Genomic DNA, 26,017 nt, shown 5'->3' with positions numbered 1-26,017 from the left:
TTAGGAAAGCTTATGATTTTTACCACTGATGATGAATTAGTTTCTGTCATCATTCCTGAGAGTGTTGTTTCCAAATTTTAAACTAGTTTTGGAACCACTAACCAATAAAATAGTTTCTCACAATCTGCCCATCATTTCCCGTAGTATCTGCAAATACCTGATGTACCTAATAAATTGGCCACTAAGTATGTTTGTTGTCTTCTGCTGCGGTAGCCCATTCACCTCAATGCTTGACGTGTTGTGCATTCAGTGATGCTCTTCTGCACACCATTGTTGTAACATGTGGTGATTTGAGTTTCCGTCGCCTTCCTGTCAGCTTAAGCCAGTCTGGCCATTCTCCTCTGACCCCTCTCATTGACAGGGCACTTTCACCCACAGAACTGCTGCTCATTGGACGTTTTGTTTCTTGCACTGTTCTATGTTATTCCTAGAGACTGTTATGCATGAAAACTCCAGGGAGATCAGTAGCTTTGTGATACTCAAACCATCCCAACTGGCACCAACAATCATTCCAAAGTCACTTAGATCACATTTCTTCCCTATTGTGATGTTTGGTCTGAACAACAACTGAAGCTATTGACAATGATTGCGTGCTTTCATGCATTGAGTTGCTGCCACGTTTTTGGCTGATTAGATGTTTGCATTAACACACAAGTTTACGGGTGTATTTAATAAAGTGGCCAGCACGCGTATTATCCTTCATAATTTAACTTTTGGAGCCCAGATGCAATTGACAATATGTGCCACCTAACCCATAGTGCCCTGAATGTTTTCCAAAAGAAACAGCAGCACAACATCAATCTTGGTGATTTATTTTTGTTGTCAGTTTTCAGTCAAATTGATTTGTAGCGTCATGTTCCTTTCAAAATGGTATAATTAAACAAAAACCTGTTTGCAGTTAATATTGTAGAATCGTTCTCAAAATAAAATTCAGTGTCCAAATGCATGGCATGAGTGTTGCTTTCTAGGTCATTGTGAGCCATGGCCAGAAAATATTGGTCACTTGATTTCTCTAACTGATCTCAACCTCTCTTTTCATTCTTAATATAACTGAATGAGGTTTGGGTATTCTACTCATGTCCTAAAATGTCAAGATGGGGTGCATTGAGCAGTAATTGAGGGGAAACTCAGAATTGGCTTTATACTGGTGGGGAAAGCCTGAAGATAGCTAGCTAATCATCTCCCTTCACCTTACCTGTGCTATTACCAATCCATTGTCAAAACATAGTCTGATGCAAAAAATACCCGATTCATGGATTGCAATAGATTATCGCAATAGTGCTGTTGGCACACATTGATGGGCAACTTTGGTAGGAACAGTGATAAGCACATGATAATAAACTTACATTTTAAGCTACTGTAAGCCAAAGCATGTTGAAAGCAATCAAAGTGTAGGCCACCGATATTTTGCACTGTTTTCAAGCTGTTGTGAATTTTAAAGGTAAGCCACAATCTGGTCGCCTGGGCTGTGCTGACTATCCACTGTATCTCTGACTATCAGGAGAAATGCTCCTCTTAATGAGCACTCAGCTTATGGGAGAATATTTGCCAGTTGCTGTGGAATGGGAGGATGACCAAACTGATGTCTGCCAAAACTGAATTTGTTCTTCTGAGAACCTACAATATTCAGACATTGAGCTTAATGAAATAAAACTGTCAGGGAAGGTCCAGTGCAATTGTATTCCAGCGGCAGCAGTAGGGATAGGACTTGCAACTATGGAGGTATGGAGCCTTATCATTAACCAACAGGTCAGTGGACCCCAGGTTGGGAACCCCTGCTCTATACTGTTCTTGAATCTGTTTTCTAATTGTTGAAAACATCAGCTTTTGAGTTGCTGTGTGGATCTGGAGGTGAGAAAAATGTGATATGCAGGCAACCTATGAATATAAAGTTAAGAGCTTGGGTTCACAAACAATATCACTCTTACTGCATAGATATTGGAAGCCACAGACAGATTGGTTGGTGTGAGCAGTTGGAGAAATAGTGGCAAACATCTGAAAGCTCACCATCACTTCTGCAAACAGAACAAAGGCCAAGTGTGAGGACCAACATTGTGCTGTTGAGGAACAGCACATTGCAACCTTTGATACTCAACATCAATAAGTTGATTCAGGTTACACCCTGAGTGAGGATTTCATGAGCAGGGCATCCCAATCTCAAAGTGAAAGCTATCACCAAAATGCAGTGGATTCCATTTAATTAGGCCATTAGTTAACGGGGACAGCAGCTTATTTGGGACAACTCTCAAAGAACAAAATCTAATTGAGGAAATTGCTAGGATTATCTTTGTTTATTTGGAACAAAATGCCACTTAATTGGCAGGAGGATGTTGCCAAACAGGTACTAACTAGAGTCTGTCATGAGCACTTGTATGGCCATTAAGCACTACACCAGGGGTCGACAACCTTTTTGCCTCTGTGGGCTGGATCACGTATTAATGAGCTGACAGTAGGCCAGATAAATGCCATAAAAAAAACTTGAAATATGGGAATTATCCATTTAAATACATCTAGTTATGTTTTGCCTCAAATTAATGAATAACGCATGCTAGACAATCATTTGTGCTTAACCAAGGATGCCAATTAGTAATCAAAGAACTCAGTTTAGTTGCAGTTTATTTCAATCAAGGCATCTTTTGAATCTATTAAAAGGACACAAAGAATCTTTAAACATAAGATGTATAAACGATGCATTGAATGGTGGTAAATTAAGTATAATAAAGAAAATTTTAATGCAGTCAATAAGTCAATGTGAAACTTGATGCTGTTTGTTGCTTGAAAGCTTTTCAATATTGGGTGTCAGACTTGTTGATTCCAAGAGCAAGACATTATCCAGATGGGCATCAGTCAATCTTGTTCTTGAATGGTTCTTGGTGTGCTTCATTTTTGAAAATAATTGCTCAGACAGATAAGTGCTGCCAAACAATGATGCCATCTTTTTTGCATGGTCCACTAAGTTCGGATACTTCCCACTTGGATGAATATATTTTCTATAGAAGTCAAGCACTGACACATTTTCAGAATGAAATTTTGATCTCAATATGTCATCACACTGCATCTCAATCAATTCCATTTGAAAAATTTCTGATGCCGTGTCCACTTCCACATCAAATGGAGTAGCAAGCAGCTTGAACTTAATTGCATGCAAGCGAAAATCAGCAAAACGAGCTGATTTTTTTCTTTGATTTTATTTAGAAACACGAATTATTCAGCAAGTATCATATCACATGTAAATATCTGGAAATTTAGCGTGGATTTCTTGTTAAAACACAGTGACACTGTTTCTGTTTACAAAGTTGAACGATCCCATCTGAAAACCTGCGCGTGCACGGAGAGTATCTAATACATATTAATAAGGTAGTCTGCCTTCCTGTCATTCGTATATACCAGTGTTTGGTTTGGAACAAAACAGAACTTACGGCCAGTGCAACAAGACGCCATGCATGTCCATCAGCGTGGTCGCGCGAAACACTCAGAATAAGGAAAAATTGCTCACGGGCCGGATAAGCATAGTATCCCAATAGATACTCACCTACCCCTGCACTATACCATGCTCAGAGCGAGCAGTTTTACATAGCGTCAGTTCTGTGAGTTTGTGTTCAAAAAGCAGTAATCTTTGTCACTAATCGTTGGTGAGAAATGAGCAGTAAGTCAATTCCGAACTGCTCTGCTCACTGCGGATTCTGCGCTGGGTTGGTGGCTGGCCCCTCCTATGGGAGCTGTCCTCCATTTCTCGCTCCTGGGAAGACAAGCTCTTTTGCATTCATCTGCAGCTGCTCTTGCAGGATATCAGCAACTGCTGCAGGCTGTTGTTGCAGAGACGTGGCTCCAGACAACATCCACGCCCTATCAACCTATAGGCTTTGACACTCAGGAATTTGGGTGATATTATTACCATTTCTTAGTATTATTTTTTCTAACTATGTTTCTTCTGCTGTCATAATTACGTGTGCTGTGTGTGACTGTGGCTTTGTATTTTGCACCATGGCCCTAGTGGAATGTTGTTACATTGGGCTGTATTCATGTGTATGGTTGAATGACGATTAAGCTTCTGCTTGAACTTAAACTTGAAGGATGCCTGCATGAATTAAGCCATTTTCTTCTTCCTCTGGCCCTTCACTTTGAATTTAGGAAGCAGATCACTTACAATCAAATTAATTTTCAGAAATAAATCATTGAAGCAGTACTTGGAAGCAGTAGTGATACGGAAGAAATCAGCGGTAATGACCACACGGTTGGTTTATGTCATTATCCATTATTGGGAAATTCTTGGCATTGGCACAACTGTGTCATCCAGTGAATGCAGGAAGGATGATATGTTTTGGCAGGACTCACAACAAGCAGACGATTTTAATCATCGGTGCAACGCTGAGAGATTGCTGAACTGTTGGTTGTGTCTTCTTTCAAATAGGATATTAAAGGGAGATTGCCACTTTCCTCTTGGGTGAGTGTTTGATATCATGGTGGTTATGTTGCTTTGCATGTAACTGGAAACTTGGACCATTCCACTCAACGTAGCTAAGGAATTGAAATCAAGTAAATGAATATTTAAAATGAAAACCCAACGTCAGTGACCATGAAGTCAAGAAAATATTATAAAATAATTGTTTTGATAATGTCTACATGTGAATGTAAATCTTTTGCATCTGAATTCTAATGTTTATAAGTAATCAGTTCTATGTAAATTCTAATGTTCATAGTTCTTTATTGTCCACTGGGTTTCATAAGGTTGTTTTGGCCAGTGGGGGTAGTAAGATTACACTACCTATTAAATGCTCCCAGTGGCATGCGTCTTAAATGGTCTTTGACAACCAAGTCCTGCTCCTAAACTTCACATGTGGCTTAGCTAGTAAGCCTGGCTAAACCAGGGAGAAAGGGCAAAAGCAAGTTACTAGCACCTTAGCGCCAGTTGCTTTGGGCAGGTGTGGCTTGTCAGTCATAGTTGGCAGCTCATCTAAGAGAAAGAAGAGTGATCTCAAACTAACACTCTTTGCAGCTGTACCCACACATGGGGAAGGCTTTGTGAGTTAACTCCGAAGGAAAATGCGGAGCTGGAGACCCTAAGACCGTCCTGCATCAAGTTTAAAACTGACTAGCAGCTCCTGTGATGCTTCTGCTGCCGAACTATATGGGTAGCCTCCGTTCCTTTTTGATTCATCAACTACGTGAAGAGGGTGAGCTTGCTGCATGAGCAAAAGCTTTCTCTCCATGTCATACTTCACTGGTTTGCGTATCATGTCGACATCTGGGCTGCAAAGTCCATGGTTGACCCTGACTAATGGAGGGCCTCAGTTGCCCTCTGAATGGGGCAATAAATGCTGTCCTTGGTAGCATTGTTCACATCCTGTAAATAGAACGTAAAGAAGCCTATGCCACTAGTCAAATAAGTACAGTGATCTACTTTTATCCTTTCAATATATATTGGGGTGAGGTTTCAGGTGGAACAAGAGCTGCTTATTCCAGCGGAAACATTGCCAAAGCATAGATTTGCACAGGCAGACAAAATGAAGGAATTTTGTGGCTTTCAGCGTGGGTCCTGGCAACCTTCAGTATTGTTTTATTTGCAATAGGATCATACAAATTAGGAGTGATACGACGGAAGATGGAGTGCATCCTGTTGCACTTGGCATCATGCATTTACCAGCTGCCAACTGGGTCTTTACTGTTGTTGAGCCAGAAACTTGCTGTAAGTTTGCACCACTGTTACATATCTGAAAGTGATGGAAATTGCAAGTACAAAGTACAGAGTCAGAACAGAATGTGTATGTTTGGAGAGCGCATGGACAAGTGGAGTCAGTATTGGCATCGACACTTGTCAGTGCTAATTTTCTGCTTAGCATATTTCAGCTCACATTATGGGCTGGAAATGGCTATTTTATCTCTTAACCACTTAAGGGAAAAATCAAGATGGTTTTGTTTTAACAACAGCCATTGTTTGTTATACTTTAATATGATCTGCAGTCCCTTAATTATTATCAGTAGCAAAAAAGTCAGAACAAACTGGAGTTCCTTTAATCTCAGTAGGGAGAGATAACTACTCATTTGAAACTTATCAGAGCCACATGTTCTTGCCAGAGTCCATAGTCTAATGCAATTGAATGTTATTTACTGTTTATTTTGCCGCTGGAATTTAGGGCAGCAATGAAGGTCCTCCATCTCTGGTGGTATTCATCATCATGTCAGCAGCTTCCTCTCGGTTTTCACTGCTGTCACTCATGCAAGTCCCTAGTGTAGGCTCAGGAATACCTTTGCACTCAGATGTCGAAGGATTCTTCATTGCTATTTCCATACAATTTTGTTTTACCAGTTGGGCTTGTTAGCCCTGAGCTGAACCCCTGAACCTGGAGGACTAGTGGACCACTCTTTGTCTGGCCTCTACCCTTTGGCCTATTTGGCATGGATAACTCTACCAAAAGCCGAAGCGTAAAGCCCTGACACCAGCCAACATAGCTCTGCTGGTCATTGAGGCACACGAGCTTGCAAACCACGACGTTTGTGGTCCTCTTGGAGGAACTGAACGCTAATGTTAAAGTAAAAGATTTCATTCAGTGTAGCTATGTCCTTTTAAAAGTACTGCCTCTCTAAATCCATCTCAGAAACCTGGGTTGGTATCTGAGATACTCCGCTGGGATGTGTGTGCTGCTGCTGTAACATAAATGCATAATTGCAAAGTGATTATCCTGGATATCTGATCAATAAATTTACTGAATAGTGTGCTCTGAAACCCATTGGGGTGGAGCTAAGTGATTTAAACTGGGTGGAAGAGGAGTCCTTTCCTTTCTGTCAGTCAGGATTTCTGTTCCAGATCTCTTTAGGCTGAAGGTAAGAAACCAAGCCTTGATGTGAAGACCATCTGCTTGCTGTTCAACAGATAGGCAGGAATAGCTGGGTTTTGTTGGTTGCACTGATGATGAGGGCAGGGAAAGATAGTATCATCACATTGGAAGGTGCCTTTTGTTCTCAAAGTCTTTAAGACAATTTATTTATTATTGTGAAGTCTTCCTTGTAGCATGAGAACTTCCAGTAGGAAGATGGTATTTGTTAGCATTGTCCGAGACGGGACTCTTTTCACTTGTGCACAGATTTTGTGATGCATCAATTGGGATTGCATTGTATTTGAGGAATGAGTTAATGGGTACATCCCCGTAAAGCTTCTATGTGGCATCTTCACCTGCCCAACAGAAACATGAATGCACAGACCAACTTATTCCTCAGTCACTGACTGGAGGTTACATACAACCTTGCTCCACTGTAACATACAATACTATGAACAAAGATCTGGAAAGTAGGATTAGGCTAATCTTATTTGGTCAGCATGGACATGATGGATAGAATGGCCTCTCTCCCCGTCATGTTCTATGAATCTGTGTGTTAGTCGAACTTTCCGACTTATAAATGGTTTGATTAGGCCAAATAACAAGTTTGTTCTTCAAATGTCTTAACACTTTGATCACTTTCTCTCCCGCCCCCCACTGTCCTGCACCATAGCCAATTTTGAGCTGCCATTACAGAGGACAGAAGTCTGCAGCGTTAATCCAGAGAGACAAGTTTAAATCCCACTTTAGCAGTCAGTTTAAACTCAAATAATTAAATTAGAAGATGAAAGAAAATTTTTGGTTATAGTAATTATGTATCTACCAGATTATGGTTAAAAAATCACAGTTTGTTCAATAACATCTTTCAGGGATCAAAATCTGCCGTCCTTTCCAAGTCTAGCCTATAATCAGCTCCAAATCTACCAATGTGGCTGATTCTTAACTGCCTCCTTAATTCAGATTCAATTGTCGATACACTATAAATAGTGACCTTGCCAGAGAACATCACAATAACCAATTAAATAAAGCAAAATAGAAACCTTCTAGAGAAGGTTATACTTGGAACATTTTGATCAAAAATTCAAGTTTTTTTCAGGCTATCATTTCTAAAATTGAATCCGTTTTCAATATGGACCAGCTAACTTTTGATACTTAAATGTTGTTGATACAGTGGTATTAATGGATGATAAGTTGTGGTGAAGGCGTTCTAAGGGGAATTCTGATTGGAGAAGCATTCCATACCCAAGAATATGAGTGTGGAATACCTAACATGCAGGGCTGCTGCTTGTAAATCTTTTGTCAACTGAAGTATATAATATTGCCCCAACTAAAACTAATCAAAACAATATCTTTAATCAATGCACTTGTGATCCATTTTCAGTGAACTCTGTGCTTCATGGCGGGACTTGTTGAAATGTAAACGCGCTGACTCCATGTGTCTCAGCATTTCCATTGCAAAACTTCCACAACTTCCGTTACCAAGATGAAGGAGTCCATCTCTGTGTGGGTGAAGGTCTTTATCCTGTATGAAACCATCAGAAAGGCCAAAAATGTCTCCACTGTTTGAACTTACAGATTCCCCATGCATTCCATTCGTTGTGAAGTTCTCCGAACCATGCTTTTGGAACTGGCCCAGTATCATAGCTTGCTGACTCCACTGCCACTGCCTTCTTTGGGAAAGACGGCATTGATGACCCAAACTCAATCTTTTTTGAACACCTTTGATTTCTGTGCTACATGCAGTGACTATAGGAATGACATATTTACTTAATCTTTGAAAGATTGGGTATTCCTTAGCAAGGTTAAGTTAAGTTGATTGATGTCAAAATAAGTATAGCAACACCCCTTAAGCCTGTTCTGCCATTTGATCACCTCATTGCAGATGTGCAAGTCACCTCCATTTGTTTACCCAACTTAGTTCCAAATTAAACCCTGATTTTAGGTGTAGGATGCTTGATTATCCCAGACTTTCTCATAGAAAATTCCAAATAAAACCATGTAAAAAGTAATTCCTGATTTCCTTTTTTAAATAACCTTGTTTTGATTTTAATATGACATCATATCATTCTTAATTGTTGAAAGGTTAATGGTATTCAAACATTCAGAAAATTGAGACATTGGAGAGAAACCTTTGTATTGAGAGAGTTTTAACATTAGCAAAGTTGTCTAAATTAGTCAGATTAATATACATTTCTCTTTAGATGAAAATAAATAAGAGTCAAGAAAAATGAATGGTTGCACAGCTATCACATGACTTCAGATTAGTTTAAAATAGTGTTTTAACATAACATATTCCATACAGTCGGCCCTCCTTATCAGCAGGTTCCACATGCGCGGATTCAACCAACCGTGGTTCAGGAATACCTGGTAATTGTCATTCCAGTACTCAATTGTTTGAACATTGTTCGCCTCACGTCTCATGTACAGATCTTTTTTACTTGTCATTATTCCCTAAATAATACAGTATAACAACTATTTACATAGCATTTACATTGTATTAGGTACTGTATTATAAGTAATTTAGAGATGATTTAAAGTATATGGGAGGATGTGCGTAGGTTTTATGCAAATTCTACGCTATTTTATATAAGGGACTTGAGCATCTGCATCTTTTTGATATCCACGGGGGGTCCTGGAACCAATCCCCCATGGATAAGGAGGGCCGACTGTACTATGCAAGGTTTTTAAAAGGATTTTCCTATTGCCAGCATTTTTTGCCACATAGTTCACTGGAATTGAACAAGATCTAGTGTGTCCGATTTAAACTGACTCTGTCTTGTATCATATGCTAATCTTAGACCCGTGCAGTGAACAGCCAGATGTGTATTTGGAAAGATCTTGGGGAGCAGGTGTCAGGAGTCAGTTAAGCAGAACAGCTGGGTGTAGGGTATAAAAGAAGTGCATTGCTTGTGGTCAGAATAAGGAAACTCCAGAAAGTTTGAAAGTTACTTATTTTGAAACAGAACTTTAATTTTCCATGAATATTATTATGGACTGATCAGAATCTTTTTGTAATGTGGTACATGACAATCTTCTGGCTGAATTTGTCTAGTATCATGGTGGATTTCATTGACCACTCTTACTTGCTAGCGTTGTTTATACTTCAGAAGCATATAATTAGCTGTAGAAGTCTTTGGGCTATCCAGTCATTATAGTAATACACAACTACCTTAATGCTTTGATACTGCCTCAAACCGAAATTGATCCTCAAACTCACATACTCTGTCTGCTCTTTCAGAGGGCAGTGAGTAGTCTTCAGAAGTGGGAGGATTGGTGTTTGGGTTTTGTAAAGACAGGTAGGAAACTGAGTTGCAAAGAGCATGTGAGGCGGCTACAGTGGATCATCGGCTAACTGAGTGAACAAAGATCTGGAATGTGGAAAGTAATGTGACATTGTCCATGTTGGCAGAAGAATAAAGAAGAGACATGTCAAGTTTAATGTTGCATGCACATGTTATGTAAATTGTGAGAGGTTGTAGAGCTCTGATATACAAAGGAATCTAGGTCTTCCAGTGAATGACGTGCAAAAGAATAGTATACAAATATGCAAAGTATTTAGGAAAGCTAACTGTAGATTATCACTTACCGTTTGGGGAAATGAATATCAAAATAGGGGGATTCTGCTCCCATATAGGGGGATTCTGGGAAATTCTTGAGACTATATTTGGAATACTGTTCTTCTTATTTAAGGAAGAATTGTAACATGCTGGAAGCAGCTCAGACAAGATACTGGAAAAGTGAGAGGTTGGATGGATATTAAATGAATGTCTCCTCTTGTGGAAGAACCTAGAACCAGTGAGTCATTGTTTAGAAATAACGGATAGCCTCTATATGACAGAAGATAAACTTTTTCACTTAAATGTAAAGAGTCTTTTGACTCTGGAGGTAGCCTGAGTATTTTTTATGTCAGAAGTAGATAGATGCTTAATATAAGCAGGGATTGTAAATTTTCTCTGGGTAGATGAGAATGTTAGATTACAGCCAAATCAGTCATGAGCATCTTAATGGTGGAGCCGGTTCTAGGAGCTAATTGGCTTACTTCATATATTTATTCATTTCTCCACACTCATTAGCCAAGGACATTGTGATTATTTATGGTTCCCACCATAATTCCAGTTGAGGGTGGTACATGCTTGCCAAGAAAGACATTTTGAACAAGTGACCTTGTATCCTTTCTGTTATTTTGCATAAAGCTAAGGAAAATGATTGACTTCGTTTTGCGGTTATATGCACAGAACCGGGCTCTTCGATCTAGGTCATCTATGCCAATCAAGATGTCTAGCTGAGCTAGTCCTATTGGCCTGTGTTTGGCCAATATTCATATAGATCTTTTTTTTTATGAAGTGCCTAGCTAAGTGTCTTTTAAACATTGTAACAATGCCTACCTCTACTGCTTTCTCTGACAGCTCATTTCAATACCAAAAGATAAACACAAAAGCTAGATACTTGTCTACATAGTGTTTTTTTTAGTGAAGTACTCACATAAGATATGTCATAATAGGGTACCAAAGGAGGTGACTCTGGAAATTGCGGATGCATTGGTAACCATTTTCCAATGTTCCTTAGATTCAGGTTCAGTTCCTGAGGATTGGAGAATGGCTAATGTTATCCCACTTTTTAAGAAAGGAGGGAGGGAGGAAACAGAGAACTATCGACCTGTCAGCCTAACATCAGTAGTGGGGAAGATGCTAGAGTCCATTATTAAAGATGAAATAGTGGCATATCTAGATAGCAGTGATAGGATTGGGCCGAGCCAGCATGGATTTACCAAGGGTAAATCATGCTTGACTAATCTATTGGAGTTTTTTGAGGATGTAACCAGGAAGTTAGACAAGGGAGATCCAGTGGATGTAGTGTACCTCGATTTTCAGAAGACATTTGATAAGGTCCCACATAGGAGATTGGTGGGTAAAATCAAAGCTCATGGCGTGGGGGGGAAGACATTGACATGGATAGAAAACTGGTTGGCAGATAGAAAGCAAAGGGTAGCGGTGAATGGGTGTTTCTCAGAATGGCAGGTGGTGACTAGTGGGGTGCCACAGGGCTCGGTAATGGGACCACAGCTGTTTACGATTTACGTCAACAATTTAGATGATGGCATTGAGAATAACATCAGCAAGTTTGCTGATGATACTAAGCTGGGTGGCAGTGTGACATGTGATGAGGATGTTAGGAGAATTCAGGGTGACTTGGATAGGCTGGGTGAATGGGCAGATACTTGGCAGATGACGTTTAATGTGAATAAGTGTGAGGTTATCCACTTTGGGAGTAAGAACAGGAAGGCAGATTATTATCTGAATGGTGTAAAGTTAGGTAAGGGAAAAATACAAAGAGATCTAGGAGTCCTTGTTCATCAGTCACTGAAGGTGAATGAGCAAGTGCAGCAGGCAGTGAAGAAGGCTAATGGAATGTTGGCCTTTATTACAAAGGGAATTGAGTACAAGAGCAAGGAAATCCTCTTGCATTTGTACAGGGCCCTGGTGAGACCACACCTGGAGTATTGTGTACAGTTTTGGTCTCCAGGGTTAAGGAAGGACATCCTGGCTGTAGAGGAAGTGCAGCGTAGATTCACAAAGTTAATTCCTGGGATGTCTGGACTGTCTTACGCAGAGAGGTTAGAGAGACTGGGCTTGTACACGCTAGAATTAAGGAGATTGAGAGGGCATCTGATTGAAACATATAAGATTATTAAGGGATTGGACAAGATAGAGGCAGGAAATTTCCAGATGCTGGGAGAGTCCAGTACCAGAGGGCATGGTTTGAGAATAAGGGGTAGGTCATTTAGGACAGAGTTAAGGAAAAACTTCTCCCAGAGAGTTGTGGGGGTCTGGAATGCACTGCCTCAGAAGGCAGTGGAGGCCAATTCTCTGGATGCTTTCAAGAAGGAGCTAGATAGGTATCTTATGGATAGGGGAATCAAGGGATATGGGGACAAGGCAGGAACCAGGTATTGATAGTAGGTGATCAGCCATGATCTCAAAATGGTGGTGCAGGCTCGAAGGGCCAAATGGTCTACTTCTGCACCTATTGTCTATTGTCTATAATGATATACGCTATTATCACATTTCTTACATATAACCCATAATGAATTATGTAAACACCAGTTGTTGCAAAGAGGCTTCTCAACACATCAACAGTGTGCAGATCTGTAGTGGAGGCTATTGGGAGCACTTCCAGCCACTTTGTGGGTGTATCCACTACTACCAAGAAATTTGTGCCCGTGAACGGTCTGGCAAAATCCATATGAGTCCGCTGCTAAAGCAGTGCTGGCTATTCCCAGGGATGAAGAGGCTCTGCTCTTGGCAAATTCTTGATGGGCTGGCTTCCCGAACAGTACATGGTGAACTGCTCGATCTGCTGATTATTTCCCAGGCCACCAGACAGGGCTTTGAGCCAACGCTTTCATTTTGACTATGCCTATATGACATCGGTGTAGCTCCTCTGACACTTCAGCTCTCAGCTTGGATGGTACAAAAACTCTCAATCCCCACATAAGACAATCCCTGTCAAGGGCAAGCACATCCTGGTGATGGTAAAAATCAGAGAACTGGAATTTCTGCTGCATATTCCATCCATTCTGGGTTGCCATGTAGACCTGAATGTGCGTAATGTCTTTCCTGCCTTCCTTTTGGATCATCTCTGCCATTATAGGGAGACTTTTGACTTGTAGTAAGGAGAATATGTCAAGAGAAGTGACCTCTTTTGTAAATCTTTTGATTGTATTCTCCAAGAAACAGCCCATCTCTGCATTTGTGTTGCTGCTGTTAGTGGAGCACTGTTCTGTGGATTGAAAATGGACAACAGTGGTTGAGGATGAGTAGTGAGGGTAACTACTCCCTCGTAGGTACTGGATAAAATGAATTACACCACAACTCAGACTCAAGACCTCTCTGTCAATCTGTGTGTGATTTTTTTCTCTGCAGCAGTAGGGAACATGATGTGAAGGCTAAAGGATGTTCCCTTCCATCACTTATAACATGTGACATGTCTGCATTTATACCGTAAGTAAGGCAACACTGGCAAGCTTCACTGGGCGAAGTGAATCATAATGTGTGAGTACAGTGTCGGACATCACCATTTCTTTTGCCTTTTGAGAAGCTACCTCACACTGCTTTGACCATTGCCATTTTTTCCCAATTTGCAGTAATGAGTTCAAGGAGGAGGAGCGCAGTAGTCAGGTTTGACAGGAGCCTATTATAATAATTGGCAAATCAAAAAAGGGACTGCAACTATGACTAGGCATCCACCGCTGCATGAACTTTCTCAGCACACTTGTGTAATCTTGTGCATCAATGGTGTGACCACAGTATAAGTGATGCTCAAAATTCACTCTTGTTGCTTCATTCTATAAGCCCATAATCTTCTTAACTATTTAACACCATCTTGAGATGTTGCAGTTGTTCATTGTCATCCTCACTGGTAACAGTGATGTCATCCAGGTAACACTGAGTGCCTGGGCAGCCTTGCAGCACCTGGTCCATAGTTTCTGCCAGAGTGCAATGACAGATGCTACTCCAGAAATAAGGCTATTATAGCAATAAAGCCCTTTGTGAGTATTTATCATGAGAAACATTCTAGATTCTTCTTCCATCTCCATCTATAGGTTGGCCTCAGCTAAGACCACTTGTCTGATGTGTTCCTCAAGAAACGTTTGCAAAGGTATCTTTTAAGCTGGGCAGCACCAGAGATCTGGGTTCATTCCTGATCTTTGGTGCTGCCTTTGTGGTATTTGTATATTATCTTTATGCTCTGACCACTCAGTTCAATAATCCATCCAATAATAAAGTCATAATCAAATAGATGATAAGATGATATTTCAAAGAAGACAATTATGTTGTTTTAAATTAGCAGCAACACATTTACAGACTACATCATCATACACAGTCCACTGATAATTAATGAAACAAAAGACAGAGATGCGAAGACAGTGGTTCTCAATAGCTGACAAAGAATAACTGATTACAATCCTTTGAACTTTTTGTCTGATATTGTTGAATATGTGGCTTTCTGTGACTTTTTAAGTACAACTGCAGCTGAAGAAATTTTTTGAACATTAAGCATAGGAGCTGACTTGTTCAGTGTGGTGAGATGTTTGATCTCAAGTGTAACATGATATTCTTTTCTTCTTTCAGTGAGTGAGCAGTAGGCTCTCTGCTATACATAGAGCATCTGCTTGGAAGACATGACGAGTTTCTGGACACAGTTGGGTCTGTTGGTGTGGAAGAATTTCACCTATAGAAAACGACAGACAGTAAGTGTTTATATTCTTAAGAACTCCTCCGAACAACATTGGTTATTGAAATGAGCTAGTTTCTTATTTTTATTTCACCTGATGGAGCTGGGGTTTTAACCGGGTCTTGCAGTTCTTGCATCAGATCTCATGGTTTCATATGGGGAGAAGAGCAGATCTAGGGTTCCAGGGCGTCCTTTACTGTATGACATTGTTATTTTTCCACAGAACCATAGAACCATAGAACATTGCAGCATAGAAACAGGCCTTTTGGCCCTTCTTCGCTGTGCCGTACCATTTTTCTGCCTAGTCCCACTGACCTGCACCTGGCCCATATCTCTCCATACACCTCTCATCCATGTACCTGTCCAAGTTTTTCTTAAATGTTAAAATTGAGCCCACACTTACCACTTCATCTGGCAGCTCATTCCACATCCCCACCACTCTCTGTGTGAAGAAGCTCCCCCTAATGTTCCCTTTAAACTTTTCCCCCTTCACCCTTAACCCATATCGTCTGGTTATTTTTTCTCCCCTAGCCTCAGTGGAAAAAGCCTGCTTGCACTCTATCCATACCCATCATAATTTTATATTCCACTATCAAATCTCCCCTCATTCTTCTACGCTCTAGGGAATAAAGTCCTAACCTATTCAATCTTTCTCTGTAACTCAGTTTCTCAAGTCCCAGCAACATCCTTGTAAACCTTCTCTGCACTCTTTCAACCTTATTAATATCCTTCCTGTAATTTGGTGACCAAAACTGCACACAAAATTTCAGTTTGTTTCATAGGCATTTTAAATCTATGCAACACTTCTGGCCTTGGAACACTCAAAACAAAGAATGAAATTCTATGAAAATGTGGATAAGCCTCTTGCTAGGCTGTTCCTCGAAGCAGTTTCCATTGCAGTCCTGTGCCTCTGAGGCAGTTAATGAGTTCTATCTGATGTGCTGAGGGTCCTTTAAGAGGGAGTAGGTCAATGGATAGCTTAATAAGTCCTTCCATGATTTACTTACTTGGGCCCTTAGCTCCTAAGTGGAGCACAGGGCATTGCTGATCTCCCGTCTCCATCATCCTCTGAAATTGATAGTATGGATGGAGTTTATCAATGCTTCTGCAATCCATTGCATCCAATGTACATGGGTTTGGCCTATACAGTTATACCTGTTTCCACTTCTCACAATGGGTCATAGGGTAGGATTCTGATGGGCCCTTCCAACATTTATCCTTGACATTCTCATGCTCCCATTGTCGAGGCCAGAAATGTTTACTACATTCCATCAATTTCTTTGTTTCGAGCAGCCATGGGCTAAGCATTCTCATGAGACTGTTATATAGTTGGAAGGAGATTTTAAAAATGTCCTTGAAGTGAACTGAACTATAAACAACGATACACAGAAAAGGACTCCCTGGAGCGCCCAATCTGTCCATGTAGTTCTGAAATGTTGTGTGTATATATATCCACTCTCCTCCCCACATAAAACCATATGACGTTTTAGAAGAGGAGTCAAACCAGATTAACAACCCAGCCCCAAATGGGTGAAATAAAAATCCCAAATCAATCCATGGTAGTACCCTCACACTGATAATTATCTGCAGGGCCTTGTAAAGATCATCTCTGACCCAGTACTTGAAGGAATTGAAGGTCAACTGTTAAATCAAAAGAATACTCAAAATACTCAATAGTTCATGCACCAACTCTGATCTCTTTTCATAGGGGCTGCTTACCTGCTGAGTAATTTGCTTTAGGAAAGATTATTGTAATTGCCATGGTTGTCTAAACCTTTTCTTATTTAATCCTATGCATTGAAATGACTAAGTGAATAAATAATATGTTCCTTTCTCCTGTCAGTTTCAAAAAAATATTTCTGCAGATTCAGCAGGGTTGTTAATAGTATGGTATATTTATGCATATTATGCAATATAATAGGTGATGTCCATTCTGTACCGCAAGACTCAGCAAAAGGAATCTGCTGCCAACATTATTTGCCATTATGAAATGTTTCAACAAGCCAGGCCATCTATATTTTGTGTCTGGTGGCCTGATCTTTCCTCTCTTGGCAGAGCCTGTATTCATAAGTGTGTTAATTTTCTCAGAGGGTCTGTGAGCTGAGGGAGAAGCAGTACAATTCCTTCACTTCCCCAGTGCAATCTTTACAAAGCAGTCAATGGGTGTAGGTTGGCTTTTGCCTTGAACGTGTGAAAGAATTCTTCAATTTTAAATTTCACATCATTGTTTTAAAGTTTCTGCAGTGCCTTGCCCCCTTCCATCATATATTTCCTCTCCTGTTTCTGCAGGCTTTGTGATGGATAGTCACTGTCCAGGGCCTGAGAGCCAAGCTCAGCTTTCTAACATATCCGTTGAAAATTCTAGAGATTTAAATGTTGTTTTTGAGTAAGATAAACTTTCAACCAATATTCTTTATTTGACTTCTTTTCTTAAATTGAGAGCTAGACTTCAGTTCATAATGCAAATGACAAGCAATTATCAATCTGAAGTTAAAAGAACAACTTGGCACACAAGCACCATCTATAGGATACAGGATGCCGGCCCACGGCACATGGGCTGATTTCTCAAGAGTTAAGTGTGAAACAATGGGTTATTTAATTGGGCTTGCTTCACACCAGGTTCTGTACTAGATTTACTTCCTTGAATACAATTAAAACTAAAAATCTCTTGATATTCACAGGGTTAAGTTCTCCTGATGTGCTACATTTAAGGGAAATGGTTATGTGTTGACATTTTCTAATTTGCTGCACTGGAATTGTACAATTTCCCATTTACTCTCAACTACCCATCCTGAAATTATAGAATCTTGGTATTTGTACCATAAAAGGGTCAGCCTGAAAGGAAGGGGAGAGCAATTGTTATTTCAGCCATTCAGCACAAATAAGCTGCATTGTGGTTGGCAAAACTCTCAATAGGGAATAACAACATCCATTTTCTTCACATTGAATCAGTTCAAAATGAGGCTATTCAGCCTTTTTGTGTCTGTACCACTTATCATTATGTATCATTGCTTTCATTTCCCTTTATGTCAGTGCAAGTCTGATCACGACAAGTGATGAAATAAAAACATTTCTGCTCTACTCTTTTTATTAATTATGTTGATTCAAAATCATTTGGTTTCTGATTTAACCACTAGAAGTTTTTCTTATTATTTACTATATGAAGTTCATTTATGCTTGCAAATGCCTGTTAAGTTTATGCTTAATATTCTCTGAGCTATGGAGTGTATTCTTTTCATTAATTTAATACTATTCCCATTCATGACCACAATCACCTCCGAATCCTAACTTCTCATAGTTTTTATTCAATAAATAACTTCACAGTGTTTCGGTAAGGAAGCTTCTCAAAGTTATAATGCTGCAATAGGTAGAATTTAGAACTTCATAAAATGCTGGGATTAGATCTACAAATATATTATCTTTGTAATATAAGTCAAATAAGTCAAAAGCTTGTTGAGTAGTGTAGTCAAGTCAAGTCAATTTTTATTGTCGTTTGGACCATAACTGCTGGTACAGTACACAGTAGAACGAGACAACATTTTTCAGGACCATGGTGCTACATGAAACAGTACAAAAACTACACTGAACTACATGAAAACAACACAGAAAACTAAACTACACTAGACTACAGACCTACCCAGGACTGCATAAAGTGCACAAAACAGTGCAGGCATTACAGTAAATATTAAACAAGACAATAGGCACAGTGGAGGGCAGTAAGTTGGTGTCAGTCCAGACTCTGGGTATTGAGGAGTCTGATGGCTCAGTGGAACAAACTGGTGAGATTGTCTGCCAGATGAACACCAAGAAATTTGGTGCTCTTAATGATCTCTACCAAGGAGCCATCAATGTTCAGTGGAGAGTGGTCGCTCCATGCCCTCCTGTTTTTGCTCACATTCAGAGACAGGTTGGTGGCACTGCACCAGTCCGTTAGCCATTGCACTTCCTCTCCGTGTGCTGACTCGTCGTTGGGTGGAAACATGCACAACCACTGAAATTGAGTTGGCGTTCACTTTAAGAGGCTGGACTGACTTGGTGACATAATTATGTAAATTTTTTTACCACATTTTACATTCTTGTATTTTGTTGTCAATAAAGCAGTTATTATGATCTCTCTTAAACATATAATGCTTCTGCCGTTTTATTGATGAAAACCTGTAGTTTATTGTCATATGCAGAATTACATGTGTGCATAAGTGCAATGAGAAATTTACATGCATCATAGACACTTGACTTTAGAGACTTGACATAAACAAGAAAATCATCAACTGAACATGAACATTATACAGAGCTGTGAGATTGGTTAAAGCAGCATTGTTTTCTTTGCAATATGGATAGCCCAGAGAAAAATTGTTTCAGGTTTGTAAAAACCAGGAGTAGCCTGGACTGGGTTAACAGTAAAGATTCATGTCCCTTAGCAATGAGATTAAAAACTGGGGACATCATTTGAAGCTAATGAAAGGAAGGATTAAAAAGGACATAAAGAAAATAATATTCACTCCGATGAATAGTTGGGTCTTCAACTCATTCGCTGAATGGATAAGACAGAAACTCTGCTCCTATTTATTAAGGACATGTTTGAGAACTTGTGCATACTGCAGATTGAGAGATAGGAAGTGGGATTTGAGCTAAATAATTCTTTATTGATCAGTGTGAAAATAATGAAGTGAATGGCATTTCTTCCTATAACTTTCTCTGACTCTGACTCCTGTGCGTATTATGGACCACACCCTTGGGACATGAGGCAGAGTGTTGTTGCATCATATGCTTCAGACAGCAAATTACATGTTTGGATTCCTTCTATATTCCTGGTTTACGGATCTCAGTGCTAAGCCTCTGTGGGGACATTTTTCTCTCTTGTAATCTTAAGGAAGTATTGCTTTATCAATAAATTATGCATATAGTTGGTAGATATAATTTCATGTATAATTTTAGTAATTGATTTTAAAGTTTGCTTTATAGAATTTATAATCATCACTTTAATTTTCATTTCATTGTTTTTTTTGATATTTAAAAAGAAATCAATCTGGAAATATAACTGCAATATTAAGCGCTTGTCCCAAATATGAGTTACACCTTGGGGGTGGGGGCAGTGGTGACAATGCCACACCAAGAAATCTTTAGTCTATCTTTTATTAAAATCTTTAATGGTTATTGTCATGAGATTTGTTAAAGAACAAAGGATATCTTAGTGTGCTACTGACATATTGACAGTGACCTTTCCTTCTAGTTGTATCATCAAGTCAAGTCAAGTCACTTTTATTGTCATTTTCACCATAACTGCTATGTAGGTACAGTACATAGTAAAAATGAGACAACATTTTTCAGGACCATGGTGTTACATGACACAGTACAAAAACTAGATTGACTACTTAACATCATACTTAATGTTGTAAGGCCTCACTAAATTCTACACCCACTTTTCCTCACATCCCAATTGGAAAATCCAATTGGAATGGCTTACTGTAGCGTTAAGATTTGGATTTACAGTAAGAGTAACCCTAAGGTTTAAATCATCTTTCCTTAAATGCAGAAATCAGTCAGTTAATATCTGAAATGCCATGCTGCTCCAAAGTTATCGCTTTAACAGTGCCCTGCTCACTTTCAAATACTGATAGTGTGAATTTATGGTATATCAATGATATATGTCCACTAAACCTGCCAGAAAAAGATAGAACTGGTCATTCAGAGTAACTGAATTTTTAATAACATTACGTTTAAACTAATGTCAGCTGTATCTGTCACTGGATAACTGCAATGACAAGAACCTCATTATTCAGATTTTAATAATAACTAAGAATATTTTAATATGTTTTTGTTTTCTTTCTATCTTCCTGTTTTGTTTATCCTCAATGATTTTGCTTCTGCATTAATTTCAGCATATTTCAGCTCTGCATGATTCCATCACGTTTCTTCAGCCACCGTGGCCGAAAGCTCAGTATTTGCTTGCTCATTTTTCACAAGCCACAAACCTCCCATGGATGTGCACACACAGCTTTGTCTCTCTAATTAGTGTGAGAAAGTTAGGAGGCAGATTATGTCAAATCCCGTTTATTTGCGACTGTCCAATATGTTAGATCTTCATTAGCTTGATCTCAGTTACCTACACTCTTACTTCCAGGACACGAGGGGAAAGTTGATGGTTGACATGTTTATTGAATCTAAAGATTGAGCACTGCAAAGATAGAAGATTTAATGCAGAATGGGTTCCAATCTTTCCTCTGGATAGTCCTTGAAAGTTTTAGTTACGAGCAGATGAAAGAGGAAAGGATAACCAGGGATGGAGGGAAGGCTGACACTTGCAGGAAATAAGATATACGGTACTCTTTTTCTTCAAAGAACAAGGTATCCCTCCCTTCACTCTTGATGCTGCTGTCACCCACATCTCCTCCATTTCCCAAATATCCGCACCCACCTCATCTTCTTGCCGCCTTAACAGTGATAGAGTTCCTCTTGTCTTTACCTGCCATCCCATGAGCCTACACCTCCAACGCATCATCTTCTGCAAGTGCTGCCATCTCCACAAAGATCCTACCACTAAGCATATCAGTACCTTCTTCCCCCCCCCCCCCCCACAACTTTTCACAGCATTCACTCCCTCTGTGATTCTTTTGTCCATTTGTGCCTCCCCCTATTCTCCATCCTGGTACTTAACCCTGCAAGCTGCCTAAGAGCTAGCTATACCTGCCTGTACACCTCCTCCCTCACCTCCATTCAAGACCCTAGACAGTCCTTCCACTGCAACTTCACTTGCAATTCTGCTGGTGTCGTCTATTGCTCCCAAATGCAACCTCCTCGACATTGGTGAGACCCATCGTAAATTGGGTAACCACTTCATCGAGCACCTCTGCCACAAGCGAACTTCCAGGTGGCCAAAATTTTAATTGTGATTCCCATTCCTGCTCTGACATGTCGGTCCGTGGCCTCCTCTTGTGCCAAGATGAGGCCACCCTCAGAGTGGAGGAGCAGCACTTTGTATTATGTCTGTGTAGCCTCCAAACTGATGGCATGAATATCAGTTCCTCCTTCTGGTTAAAAAAAAATCTCCCTCTGCTCTATTCCCTACTCAGACATTTTACTTCTTCTCATCTGCTCATTACTTTCCCCTAGGCGGGTGGGCCCCATCAGCCTTGGATGGCAGCCTGCCTAGGAGAAAGAAAACTCTGATTTTAAACCTCCACTGCCTTACTGCCATACCCACCCACGGGAAAGGCTTCAGGATTAAACCCTGAGGAAGAAATCGGGAGCTGGGATCCCCAAGGCAGTTTGATGTTGTTTACAACTTTACTTTGGCAACCTCGACGACGACACTGGTGCCAAGCTGTGTCAGTGCTTGCCCTTCCCTTGGACTACATCAGTGATGTGGAGAGGGGGCATCCACTGCATGGGCAGCAACCAGTTCTTCAAATCTTCCTGCCCAGGCTTGTGCCTTAGAGAGAACACTTAACCCAATCCACCAGAGGCACAAACCCATGATTGCCTGGGATCTACAGCTGCCTACCGATGCAGATTACTTCTCCCGGGTCCCCTCCTGCTCTTTATCCTGCCCTTTTTTCTCTGGTCCACTCTCCTGTCCTATCAGATTCCTTCTTCTCCAACCCTTAACCTTTTCAACCCTACTGGCTTCAACTAGCTTCCTTCCCCATCCCCAACCTTTTTATTCTGGCATCTTCCCCCTTCCTTCTTAGTCCTGAAGAAGGATCTTGGCCCGAAACATTGACTGTTTATTCGTTTCCATAGATGCTGCCTGACCTGCAGATTTCCTCTGGAATTTTGTGTGTGTTATAGGAAATCTTTACTACTGACAGTCTAGTTGGTTTTTATGGTAGTCTACCTTCATACCCAATTGACAACATATCAAATTTGATGATGAGCTGTTTGAGTTATATTGGATAATAGCTAACCATCGTGCATCCACAGAATTAGCTGTGAAATGTTTGATGTCTCTTTCTGAATTCTTTCTCTCTACTGCAAATAAAATGTAATTATTTTAAGGTTAACTTGTGTTAATTTATATTGAGAACTAAAGTCAGAGTGATTGGGTTTCAATAAATAAATTTGATAATTGTGCTTGGATGTAATGTTGCAGCTTATGTTGCTGAGAAGTGAAGGTGATTTAAGCATTTAATTAAGCATATTAACTACCTCATTTAGACCGGAATGGAGCTATACATAGAATATAGCTTACCATTAAAGAAGAAAGTGGAATAGGGTACAGTTCTATAACTATAAATTATAATTCTAAGGGTCTAATGTTCTTCATCTCAGGATGTAGTCGCAGTGGTAGAGCCATTGTATGGAATGTCATTTACATTTACTGGTGCTCATTTTCATTGTATTCTTTTCACGATCATATTTGATTTTGTCAGCTTTATTCTTGGCATAATGGTGAGTAGGAAGGTTGAGCAATGTGGTATGATACTTCTGTTTCAAAGAGATGAAGTGTGTCTGGTCTATTCATCCCATGTCCACCTTTCTAATTATTGTTTCACTAAAAGAGGCAACTGACAGATTTCCAAGGCTTTACCTACCAAAGACTGTTCAAATGACAGCAATAAATATTCTTCATCATATTCAGAAATATAGTACGCTGCCATTTCTCTATCTCCCAGTGGATTGGCTAAGACTGTGAACAGAATTAACCAATTAATCCTGTTTACATGTTCATGAACTGTATATTGGTTTCTGTGCTGAATTTTAATATGTAAAGCATAGTAGTGGAACTAATAGACAGTTAATAGTTCTCTTTTAACCTTATTAAAACTGAAATCTGCATTTATCAGGAAGAACCAGGATGCAATGCTGAAATTTTATAAGACACTGGTCGGACTACATTTAGAGTATTGTGGGGAGTGTTGGGTCCCATGTCTAAGAAAGGATATGCCAGCATTTGAAAGTCCAGAGGAAGTGTACGAGAATGATCGTAGGAATGAAAGTGTTTATGCTTGAGGAATGTTTGATAGTTCTGAGCCTGTATTTGCTGAAGTTTAGAAGAACGAGGGGGATCACATTGAAACAAACCAAATATTGAAAGGCCTCAATGGAGTGGATGTTAAGAGGAAGTTAAGATAGAGACAAGTTTGGGAAGAATGTGGGTCTTATCCTTCCTGGAAGTTCTGGAACTATGTGTGTGCATTAACTTTGCATGTAGCATGTAAAATTGATCACAAATTTACAACAAAGGAGAAAGCCATTTGCTCCATTGAATCCATGTTGTAGACTGTGTAGAACCATGTTCATTTGATACATTGGGATAGTGATCATTTGCAGGAATGAATGGAGAAATTGCAGATGGGGCTTATGCCAGCCAAGTGTGATGTGCAGCATTTTGAGAGGTCAAATGTAATGGGACGGCAGTGTATGGTGTGGCACAAGGTGTCAGGCCTGCACAGAAAGGCAATCTCCATCCAGCGAACAGGCATCAATTGCCACTCATTTCTGACTCATCACCTGCAGCCTACTTAAACCCAGGACTCATCCATAATCCTCCTTTACCCATGGAACCAGCCAGCCGCAACCAGTTACTGCCTGCCCTCAGTTACTCAGTTGCCTGTGGTGTTTAGCAACTGTTTTTTGTTAATATCGTGACCTCTCACAGCTTAATATTTTGCAGTTTGTTATAAAAGTTATTGCTCATCACTGATTCATCTCTGTGGCTCTGCTTTTGGATCAAGATTCCTCTACATTTTCTGACAGGATGGGTGAACTAGTGATTGATCCAGTGGAGCTTGCTCACCTAAATGAAGTCATCCGTCAACATGAGGACACCGTCCAGAAGCAGCAGGAAACCACTGACCATCTGTTCACCACTCTCTTCCAACTCGCCATCTTAAAATGGCAACACAGCACCAGTTCAACTCCTCCCTGTGAGCCCCAGATTCTGATTACTGAATGCTTCACGGCTCCCAAACCTGATGCCATGACTCCCTGTGCCAGTGCATTTTACATTTAGAGTCCAGTATTATACAGACCGAGCCAAGTTGTCTTTGTCATCATGCTCTTGACTGGGTGAACTCTGACCTGGGCTGCCACTAATTGGGGCAATAAAACTACCATTTGGAATAAATGTGAGGAATTCACCACTGAGATGTGCCGGGTTTTCGACAGTCCGGGAGGCGGAAGCAAGGAAGCAAGGATGCTTGGCTTGTGTCAAGGTTTACTCAGTGCGGGGTTGCACCATGGAATTCAAGAGCCTCACGGTGGAGCTGTAAAGTGGAAGTGTTGCTGGCCCATTTCTGTCATGGCTTCTCGGAGCACTAGAAAGATTAGCTGTCTACCTGGGAGTTACCCACCAAACGCAAAAGCCTCATTACTCTGGTCTTCCGTGTTAATAAGCATCTTATGGAATGACCCTCCAGGTCAACAACCTGAACCCCATTTCCATTCCCAGAACCATTTCAGGTTGCAGGACCCCCATCATCATTGTCTCCAGAAACCTATGCATTTAGGGAGAGCTCTCTTAATGCCCCAAGAGTGTGAGCGTCGGTGGAGAAACGATTTCTGCACTTACTGGGGAGCTGGAAATCACCCACACATCAAATGCACACTGTGTCTGGAAACAGCACCACCAGGTAGAGATGAGGGGCTTTCTATCTGGTAAGTTTCCCCAGTCCCCTCATTCTAGCACTGTAGGCCGACACTCTCTGTCCTCCACACTCCAGCTCTATGCACACAGGAGGCTCTGCTGGATTTGGTTCAACAGGCAACTTTCTGAACAGACTCTGTCTGTGCAGCTTGAACTCCCTACCGAGCTTATCTCTCACCCCTTCTGCATCGTGCCCATTGATGGACGTCCCTTAGGGTGTGGATTCGATAGCACATACACAGGGCTTGAGCGCATGAACATCCTCCTTATCAACTCATTAAACACTCATCTCATCTTGCATTATCTTTGGCCCTCCGCTCACGATCCTCACTTCACCTGGAGGTCTGGTTCACTGCTGAATTGGGGACCCACCTGCCAGGTC

The 26,017-nt window shown here is 40.5% G+C and overlaps 1 protein-coding gene across 1 annotated transcript in view; it reads left to right on the top strand.

The window, feature by feature from the left end:
* LOC140729167 (phospholipid-transporting ATPase ABCA1-like) overlaps window positions 1-26,017 on the top strand; it is a 165,281-nt gene that overhangs the window by 14,255 nt on the left and 125,009 nt on the right. Inside the window, exon 2 of the mRNA XM_073048637.1 lies at window positions 14,948-15,066. Within this exon, the coding sequence (XP_072904738.1) occupies window positions 14,998-15,066 (69 nt within the window). The 5' untranslated portion in view covers window positions 14,948-14,997. The remainder of the gene's footprint in view (window positions 1-14,947; window positions 15,067-26,017) is intronic.

The sequence above is a fragment of the Hemitrygon akajei genome, chromosome 6 (assembly GCF_048418815.1).
Source record: "Hemitrygon akajei chromosome 6, sHemAka1.3, whole genome shotgun sequence".
Taxonomy (NCBI): domain Eukaryota; kingdom Metazoa; phylum Chordata; class Chondrichthyes; order Myliobatiformes; family Dasyatidae; genus Hemitrygon; species Hemitrygon akajei.
This window is presented reverse-complemented; position numbering and strand designations above follow the sequence as displayed.